The sequence below is a fragment of the Anopheles darlingi genome, chromosome 2 (genome assembly GCF_943734745.1).
Source record: "Anopheles darlingi chromosome 2, idAnoDarlMG_H_01, whole genome shotgun sequence".
Lineage (NCBI taxonomy): Eukaryota > Metazoa > Arthropoda > Insecta > Diptera > Culicidae > Anopheles > Anopheles darlingi.
The window spans coordinates 62,311,057-62,321,056 of NC_064874.1; the positions used below are offsets into that span (position 1 = coordinate 62,311,057).

The window sequence follows — 10,000 nt, forward strand, 5'->3', positions numbered from 1 at the left end:
TGACGACTTGTGGCCGCAAGGTTCTTCTTGTTCACGGTCGACACAAAGTGACTGATCTGCGATAAGGCGTATGTGAAAGGCTCTTGGTTCATACTTCCATCCAAATCGATTTCGAGCGCGTTCAACCCCGTGGTTGAAGCCCTCCGGAAGATGTGCGGCGTAAAACGGGTTCTGGATCTTCCTCCGGTGATCGGTTTCGTCCACCTTACAGCGCTTTGCTGAGCGTGTGCAGGATTTACAGCTTGCTCGGAAAGGTTCTGTCGGTTCAGGGTCAGCTATCGTGCCAAATATGGTGGTGGGTTTTGGTTCCGATTTGTTGACGTTACGAATCGCGGACGATGCACGGGCCGTCGAAGGAGAAATTCCGCCAGCAGCACCACAGTTTTACCGTGCACCGTTGGCACCTCGTTGCGGTTCGTTTGGTTGGTGTTCTGGAAGCTGCTACAAATCCGGTGGTCACCGCCTGCTTTCGCAACTTTTTGCTCCGCTCTGTTGTTGTTGTTGCTTTGGTGACAAGATGTCCACGTATTTTCGCGAGGGAGCCAATTTTCCACACACTTTCGCAGCCGTCCCGGCCGCTTTCCGGCTTTCCTGTTCGACTCACAAGGCGTGGGTGCAGCTGGCGCCCTCGAATCACACCACACCGAGCGGGATTTGTTTTGGAAAACAGCCACGAATCCGGAGAAAAAAATCCGAAAGTAAAAAGCAACGAAAAATCCGCGGACGAAGGGGGCCAACACAGGGTGCCAACGATTGCGATGTGGTGCGTGAGATATACGTTTCGCGTTTTAATTTTGACCGTAAAAAACCCACAGTTCCTGAAATTTGTCTTAGAAACCAGAAGTAATCCCACCGTGCCTCAAAGATTTTGATCGGCAGAGGTTGAAATCACACCCATAGTTTTCTGCACGAATTCTGCTCGAAATAAACGAAAAGTGTGAGCGAAATTGAAAATGCAAGCGAAAGTTTGAGCGCGCGATTTGAATTGACGTTCGACACTCGTTTCGCGAAAAATTTGGAGCTTTCTCTCCCAAGAAAGCGTGATCATCAGTTTTCTCTCAAACAACAAATCGAGAATATTTCCATTTTCCGAGCATTTTCATTCGTTAGGTTAGGTTTAGTTTGAATACATTGAGTTCTTTTCGCATTTTTCCATTTTTCGCGTCTGGATTTTCTTTTCGGATGAATTTTATGTGAAAAAAAAAAGAAATGTCTATATCTTCTCCATTAAAAGACTTTATATGCGATTATATTCTATATTGTTTCAAAGCATTGTTGATAGTACAATCCTTGCACTCTGCACTATTGATCCAATTAGAAATTCTAATCCAACTCACGGATCATAGCTCGCGAGTATTTCAATCCTTGCCAGTTGCTTTTGAAATAATACCAATGCATTGATTTATCATTGATTGCATTGGTGTAACGCCCGTTCAAATTCGCTAAGGTACAATCAGAGTGCCACCATGCACCTTCGTAGATCTGTGCACAATGTATGGTGTTCCAAGCATCATTATCCCGATCTTTGGTTGAGAACTTCCTACCCATACTATATGACATTGCATCACCTGCAGTTCCATTATACTTTCCAAGAACCTTCAGGTTGTATCGCTCACTCTCACTACCTATTTCGAATGCATCATACCGCGCGTATTTGTAATTTCCACTAAAATCTTGCAATTCAACAATCAGTTCGTGCTTCCGGTCTCTTGTTATCTGGTGGACCTTTTCAAGACCCAACCAGAACTCTTTGTTCAAATCACCAAATCCGTCGCGGAACTCATCCCAGCCTCGGTAAAAGTCCAGTGATCCGTCGTAACGGTACTGAAACACTATCCATCCACCACCGAAAGCTTTCTGTTCGCAATACACTTTGAAGGGTTCACTATCATTCTTTACACGGATCAGATATGTTCCAGACACTTTCGATGGAATATCTTTGCGCGAGGAAAACGGAGGTTGCTGGGTTGCCTCGGTCAAATTCAGTGCGATTTGATGTTCTATTTTCTCAATCACTGCGAACATTTCTTTATAGTTCTTATCTTGACTAGATCTATAATCCAGGATGTTGTCGTGAAGCCCACTTAAATTAACCGCGAGTTGATTTTCCAGTGTATGCAGCGCGACGATCATTTCTTTTTCACTTTTTTCTTGTCTGGATCGATGTTCCAGGATATTGTTCTCAATTTGAAGCATCTTGATTTCCGAATTTTGCATCTGGTCTTCCACTCTCTGTAGATTGTCTTTCACACTTTTCACGTTGTCTTCCACACTCTGAAGCTTTCCTTCCATTCTTTGAAGTTGGCGCGACACAGTATCGAACTTCATTAACAGAAACTGGAGTCCAACTCCCATGCCCTCATACGTTGTATGATTCACATCGTTCTTATCTTCGCGACCACTTGTACTTACACATAACACCGTGAAAACCGCCATCCAATAGAAGCTAAGCTTCATTTTTGGCTCGTACATTGCACAAAAAAACGATTTCACTGAATGGCAACTGTTCCGAGCGATGTTTTATACTGAATTCAGTTTCTGTTTCCTCTGTCCAGCAGACAGAAAGATAGGAACGGAGCGATAGGAGTTCCCGTAGGAACGGAGCGATCGAGAGCAAACATGCTTTCAGCGACAATCACACTTGCGGACATAGGAGCATAGGAGTCAACCGCGAAAGTGCTGTAGTGCAGAGACACCGCAAACCACATGAAACATTCAGTTGAGAACGGTTCTAATGGCAATTCATTCATCCAGCCCAAAACGCGTGCAATGATAACCTCCGTGCCAAATGCTTCTTTCGTTTGATAAGGTGATCTTGCAAATGCCTTCACGAATTTTGTTTATCAAGTTCGTTGCTTGTGGTCGTTGCCGGCGATTTGAAGGCCGCCTTGGGGTTATAAATAGTCAAAGTAAGCCAACGGAAACTCATTGAACATATGAGTAAACAGTTGAATTAAAAATCCCGATCGTTTGTCGTCCTGCAAAGCTCGATCATCTACTTGAAATTAGACGTTTTCAATAGTTAGTTCTGATATTTTGTATATTTTTCCTGCAAATTGAAGAAGAATACACTTTCCAACCTTTGTTATGGAGTTTATTTGTGCGTTCTCCTTAAGAGAGATCTGAATGTTTCATAGCTTTGTGCATGTTTAATAATCATATTTGGTAATAGTTTTGAAAAAAGATCGCAAATTTCGATTCAAACATCGTGTGCATGGATGAATGTATGAACATTGATCAGCAACCTCCACCAATTGACGACGATACCGAGCAACCTGGAAGGCTTATCAACCTCCACACAGCTGTTTCTAATCGCTCACGACCTATTCGGCCAACAATCGACGCTCTCGCGGCTTGTGACCTCTAAAAACCCGTCATAATAACCCGCGAACGATCGTAAATCGTGCACCGATTACTAAAAGTCACACCCCGTTCGAGTGCTTTTTCAATTACCAGGAATATCCTTGGACCGGATTGGACCACGAATATCCTTGGACCTTGCTTCTGTCCTATGGACCGACCGCCTTGGTAACTCCGAATGGGGGATGTTTGTCTTTGCGGAAGTGCGAAGCGGGATTTGGAGAGCGATACAAATGGCAGATGAACACAGATCATCCCCAACGTGCACAGCCAGTGCAGGTGCGTGCACAGGTCGCAGGTGCTGACCAGGTATGGGCACCAACTGCCATGGTGTGCCGGAGACTGCTGAACTGCTAAACTGCACGTGGTGTTCGAATAACTACGGTTTGCGAACGAGCATCGCCTTCATCTGGACCAGGCAACTGTGCTTTTTCAGCTTCTGAGTTCTCTGCTCCGATGCACGCCTTACTGAAGGTAAGCCTATCGTGCAACATCACTCCTAGGTACCTTATGGCTCTCTTAGACTGAATCACTAGGCCACCGATCTTAACCGATGTCTCTTGGACGGGATTATCGATAAGTATCATCTCGATTGTATGATGAGCATGAGTATATTATTTGAAAGTTATTACTATATCCATGGAGCTTAACTGCATGTATTTATCTGATGATCAGGGACCTGGGTTCGCTTGTTCGCTGTTCATTTCAGAACAACTGATAAATAGCAAAAGATTTCGCTTTAGCATGAAATGCCCTTTTTATAACTAGTATACAGTACATGAGTAAACGAGTAAAATATGCGTTAGCCGTTTGAATAATAGCAATTACTAACGAAAAAGCACATCATCAACTGAAATCGTAATAAATTACAGCATTTTTGGATCAATTTTATTCTGTACCTTTCGAAAACCGCACTTAGTCGTTCAGGAATGACTGCAATTGTATTTTTTTTATTATTTTGATTTGAACGTGCTATTGTAGATTGTTAACATTTTGCAGCATACAAAATAGAATCAGTTACTAAGCTGATAGAATTGATTGTTATCCGCGTATTCCATGATCTTCGATACATAAGCATAGGTTTACGCCTGCGTATAGTGTCGCCCTCCAAACATACTCGTGACGAAGTCACGTGTTGGATAGCCAAGCGATCGCCGTCAAACCGAGTTAAGAAATTCGGTAGAGTTGAAATCGCGCAAGAAACGTGCGAGCAAAACAGGTCGTCAACCGGTGATGAGTTTATTGTCTGCCGGCCGAAACGCGAAAACAACTCTTCAAAAGATAAGGCGTTTTTAATATTTGTTCAAATCTAATTTTGGCGTCAACGAGTAAATTTGTTCTAAAGCCAATAAGCCGCGCATGTTACAATGTGATGAAATGAAAAAAAAAATGCAGAAAGACTAAAATAAGGAATCGTTTTTTAATTATCCTTTGGTTTTGGGTCATGTATACTGTACTATCTACATGGATTAGTTGTTAGCAGCTGCCTGGCACCGTTTTTAATACAGTACCTTGTAACGAAAGACCTGCCACGGCGTTTTCTGACGCCGTTTACTGGGTTTGCTTCATGGCAAATCAAACACAGCGTCGCGTACACACGGGACCAGGAAGGATTAGATGATAATTTAACTGTCGTGGCAGTTGATAGCAGGTGAGAGACACTGCAGCAGGTGGTTTGCCCGATCGTGCGGCACAGCGTACTAACGCCAACGACCGGTCTGGTTGAACGACGAGCTTGATAAGCGGACGCGTACTGCACAGTTGACGCAGCTTCTTAACTCACTGGACCGTTCCGTTCCGAGACGGTAGCATCTTGACACCAAGAACGGACACACGGTTCTGGCGGTGAGATAAGGTTTGATCAAATGGCAAACACTACTCCAGATCTCCCTCTCTGTCGCGCTGTCTTTGGATTGCAGTAGAGAGCTGAGTAGGGTCGTTGATTAGCGCTGCTTGACATTGATACACAATGAAACCGACGGATAAGCGGGGATATGGGAAGAGGAGAGAAGGTGCGTGTTGGAAGATTCCACTTTTCTTAACCATTTTCGACCACCACAATCTCAACCGATCCACGGTTGTGCCTCAGGTTCAGGCTGTGGCCCCCGGGCGCACTTCTCCAAGATCAGCTGCTGCGCGTTACGGCTTTCGTACGACGTAACTCGCTATCACCGCAACGAGTGTGTGTGTGTGTGTGTATGAATGAGCCGCATCGGCAGTGTAGGTGTCGTGGAGTCGTGGAGATGATTGGAAGATTACCTGGAAGATCTTGGTCGAGCAAGTATAATCCTAGCAAGATCACGAGATACTCAGTTCGTGTACGGTCGTGATCGCGAGAAGTTCGTTACCGAGGCCTCTAGGCGAGACCGGAACTTCCAGGCAGGTTCCCTGGACAGGTTGCAGCTTATCCAAGAAGCGTCCGTCAGTGCATGAAGTGCAGGACAATTCCGAACATTCAAGGATATAGTGCTAGAACTAGAGCGTGGGGCAACAGTGATATCGATTTGCGGTTTATACATTCAGTCTCGAGGCGGAACACACATTCCGGCTAACCTTCTCGACACGACCTTATGCCAAAAACCGTCCACCGTCTGCCATTGCGGTTAAATGGATCTCTCGGTGGGAGTGTGGTTGGGGCGTACCAGATTTGATTGAAAAATTGCCTCCATGGACTTCCTCTGGACTCTGGTGAAGGTGGCTTTTAAGCGTCGTCGAGTTACGATTTGGTTGCGTGTATAACTTATCGTGTATTTTCATATTGTTGTGTTCTCTAGCGAAAGGATATACAGTTTAGTGTGTAGATTTAGTACTTTCTGCGAAACTACACGAGTATCTGGACCCATTTGCTGCGACAGAACGCTTACCCAACCATCAAATCTCTCCAAGACCGTGTTGAAGGTTGACCTAGTAGATGGTGACATCTCCAGAGAGAGAGAGAGAAGAGACCTCTAACCGTAAATAAGGCTAATTGAATTGAGCCATTGCGGTGAGGGTTAATACAGCTGCGGACAACCTTATACTCTATCTCTCTTTCTCTCTCTACCTATCTCTCTCTCTCGCTCTCTCTCTGTCATCTCCTCCATCAAACCTATACCCTCCCACATTATGATGCAAATTCAAGAGCATCTCGATGCAAACGCTCCACCGCTGGCCTAATTATATCTGTCCTTAAACCATTTTGTGGTCCCGGGTTTCTCGGGCGTCGATGTCGTGGTCGATTTCAAACGACGACCACGTCGACGGCTAGCACCGAGCGGCAAAGAGCTCGATATTGTTGCGGTTAGCAGCCCTCGGGGTAAAGTGATACTACTAACGGTGCGTTCAATTACCAGAACGTGATGCACACGCAGACCTGTCCCCGTGCTGTGTACGTACGTTCGCAAGTCGTGTGTGTATCGTTGGCTGAGTGTACCGCTGATAAGCATATATGCGTCTCAAAATGTCGCCCTCGATTGACCGAAAGAACTGCTGCCCACGGGAGAGAACCAGAACCGGAGTGGTCCCGGATCGGATGTGACAAATTAAAGCCGCTAATCTTCCTTTTTGCGCAACCGCGACTAGCTTCTGCTAAGAAATGAACGTCTCCTCCCCCGTGGTATCTGAGCAGGAAACATTACAGAATGGTTGAATTAAAAGACGAACTTCCTTTCGGTGGCATTTGCGGTTCTTATTGTTTTTGCTCTTTTTTTTCTGTCCTTCAAAGCGAAGAGGCGGACGCATCCTTGGTATCAGTGTGATCAAGTGTGTAAAGTGAGGTGTTGCGGGGTTCGTTATAACAGACAGGTTGACTTGGAAGACAGAGGGTGGTTCGCAAATGGCGTCCACCGACGGTGAGAAGGCACCGCAGAAGGTGGCCGAAGAGAATGGAACCAATCCATCGAATACCGTCGACCTGCTGCTGAGCGATCCAACGCGATGGGAGAAGTTCTGCTTGCGCCACGGTATCAACCCGAACCTGATCATGCTCAAGATTACGCTGTTCGTGATGTATGGTGGTAAGTACGTGCGGTATTGATTTGAGAGTCTTTTATGCTTAGAGTCTTTTATTTCAAGGTTGTGTTGTGGATAGCTTTAGGTTCAACTAAATCAAATGCATGTTACGCAACAAACAACATATGGAACATACCTGGTATTGTCAACATAATCCATACTATCCTTGTTGCAGCCATTATACCGGGAAGAGTTTGTTCGGTTTCTATTTTTTGTATATATTCCGGATAAAATGTGGCAAGTAAAGCCATCAATTGTTCTTTATAAAAAGGTATCAATATATTTTTGCAACTTACTAAAGCGATCTGATCCGCTATGTCGAATGGTACCGAATAATATGATCGTTTAAGGGGGGGCTTTGGTTATTTTGGGGTCAAAAAAGGGCTTATTTTTGACGATTTTTAATGAAGAAACCAGCCAACTTTAATTTTTCAAAATAATGTCATATTAAACTACAACTTTTCAAGAATATTTGGTTCTATTTTGGGGAAGATTTGTTCAAAACTACGATCATGACATCCAATCTAGAAAGGCAAGTTTGCAAAAAAGTACTTTTTGCGGTGCCCATCGTAGCTACGTGTTGGGTCGTCTGAAACATACAAATGGGTATTCTTTTGTTAGATTATAAGTTTATCCAGGTAGCCCCGTTGAGTTTTTGTTAAATTTCCTATTTTTCGATTTTTGGCAGATTTTTGAAGTTGAAAAAGTGTTACTTTTTTCGATGTTGCCTCAAAAAACGAGCTTTACATAATTAAAAGAATTATCAAAAAAAAAGTATCAACAATTTTTACAAAAACTCGACGGGGCTACCTGGCAAATAGTGTACAGATTATGTGTTCAAAATTTCAAATCAATCGGTCCAGTAGATTTTATGCTACGATGGGCACCGACTTTGAAAACGTAGGTTTTGGTAAACGCGATTCAAAGTTGCGAGATGCATTGAACCTTGTATGAAAGGCAGATTTTCAAAAATCAATATCTTTGTTAGTTTGGCTTCGATTGATCCAAAAATTTCACACAACACTCTTAAAAGGATAAGCACTCATAAAAAATGTAAAAAGTAAATGCGAAGAATTAAATAAAATAACGAAGCCCCCCCCTTAATATTGCCAAGAACGAAGTTGACAATTTTCTGAATGTCTAAACACTTCACTTGCGGGCAAATAAATGAAACTATCGATGTAATTATTTCTATAACCGTACGAAGGCACAATAAGTGAATCGACATAATTTCTGGCGTTCCAGACAATGCATTGTTTGAGACATTTCTGTTGTTGCAGCTCATAGCGTTCTCACAACTTTTTGTATATTGACATGAAAAGTGTGGCAGCAAAATTAATAATAAACTTGCACACACCTCGCTAAAATTAAAAGAATCCGTTAATACCTCCTTCGGCATATGCTCGAGAGCATATCTTTGTTTGACTGCATTCCTTACAAATGCAATACGCTGAAGGACTATTGTTCCAACCCATTTTTTCGTCAGTGCGCTTAACTTTAGTTAACGTGTTGGAACAGATTTTCCATCTGGCCGGTTATTGGCCACATTTCAGCCAACATTTAAATCTCCTTAAAGCCGGTGTTGGTGTTCAAATTATTCGTCGCCATGTAGCTCAGCCTCGCAATCTCTCTCTTTCTCTCTCTCTCTCTGCCATGGTGTGAGAATCTTGATCCGATTCCAGGAGATTGTACAAGAAAGAAGGTGTTTTCGTTAAAACGGTTCGCATCACACCTGCTCGTCGTATGCTCGTACCACCGTACGGGCACCAGCTGCTGGCCGATCGTCACCGATTGTACGGGATAGCATCGGCACTTGCAACGACGCCGTGTATGGCGCCGGAAACGGAGGTCGTCGACGACGAGGACGAGATGACCGACAGATCTTGCTAGCTATAGTGCGATGATGCCGGGTCGGAAGTCATCGAATTTACATGATACTCGTGCTACTGCACCCGGTCGGTGGCGATGGACTCGACCCCTCCGAGCACCAGGTCGACGAGCATAAATACAGAATGATGTTTCAAAATCCTATTTCTATTCATAACGTTTTCGTTTCAATTTCATGCAACAGGATTATGTGTGTGCTGGTGTGTGTCTGTGTGTGCTGGTGTGCGGCCAATACCTGGGGCAGCGTGGTGGCCGGGTGGGGTGGGCGGACACAATGTCACTGTTAAAATGCATCTGCCACTCCTTCCTTCTAATGTTGAACCCATCGCTGTCCGGGCCGGGATGACGAATGGACTTTCCTGGTTCGCCGGCCGGTTTCAGCAGCATCCCCGGGCCGCAGAGCTAGCTCCCCAGAGTGTCATTCTGCGTTGTCGAGTGGCCGCACCCTCCCTTCCCAAGCCCCTTTTTCCCACAGGTTCGCTCGATGCGAGCAAGGATGCTGTGAGGTCCTTTCAACGGATGCGCACGGAACACTATCGACATGATGGAACATTCCAGGGTGCGTGTAGCATTGCTATGCAACTTCGCCGGTTCGCCGGTTGGCCAGACTGTGGCACTCGGCTGTGTGTGTGTGTGTGTGTGTCAGTGCGAAATTGAATTATGAACTTTGCTGTTCCGCAGTATGTAGCTACATATGTTCGGTTGCGACCGGCGCCATCCAGTACCACGGCACCGTGTCTGTGTTTGTGTGTGTGAACCTTGG

General features: G+C 44.7%; 3 protein-coding genes across 3 annotated transcripts in view; 1 reads left to right on the plus strand and 2 right to left on the minus strand.

The window, feature by feature from the left end:
• Positions 1 to 742, minus strand: part of LOC125959916 (CCR4-NOT transcription complex subunit 1) — a 10,436-nt gene extending 9,694 nt beyond the window's left edge. The window contains exon 1 of the mRNA XM_049692938.1: positions 1 to 742. This exon is cut by the window's left edge and continues 10 nt beyond it. Within this exon, the coding sequence (XP_049548895.1) occupies positions 1 to 92 (92 nt within the window). The 5' untranslated portion in view covers positions 93 to 742.
• A 581-nt stretch (positions 743 to 1,323) lies between these two features.
• On the minus strand, positions 1,324 to 2,363 carry LOC125959929 (fibrinogen-like protein A). The gene has a single exon (XM_049692964.1). It carries the CDS (start codon positions 2,353 to 2,355, stop codon positions 1,324 to 1,326), a length of 1,032 nt encoding a protein of 343 aa, XP_049548921.1. The 5' UTR covers positions 2,356 to 2,363.
• A 3,288-nt stretch (positions 2,364 to 5,651) lies between these two features.
• The window catches only part of LOC125959918 (uncharacterized), a 17,696-nt gene continuing 13,347 nt past the window's right edge, over positions 5,652 to 10,000 (plus strand). The window contains exons 1-2 of the mRNA XM_049692940.1: positions 5,652 to 5,756; positions 7,064 to 7,355. Coding sequence (XP_049548897.1) covers positions 7,175 to 7,355 — 181 coding nt within the window. The 5' untranslated portion in view covers positions 5,652 to 5,756; positions 7,064 to 7,174. The remainder of the gene's footprint in view (positions 5,757 to 7,063; positions 7,356 to 10,000) is intronic.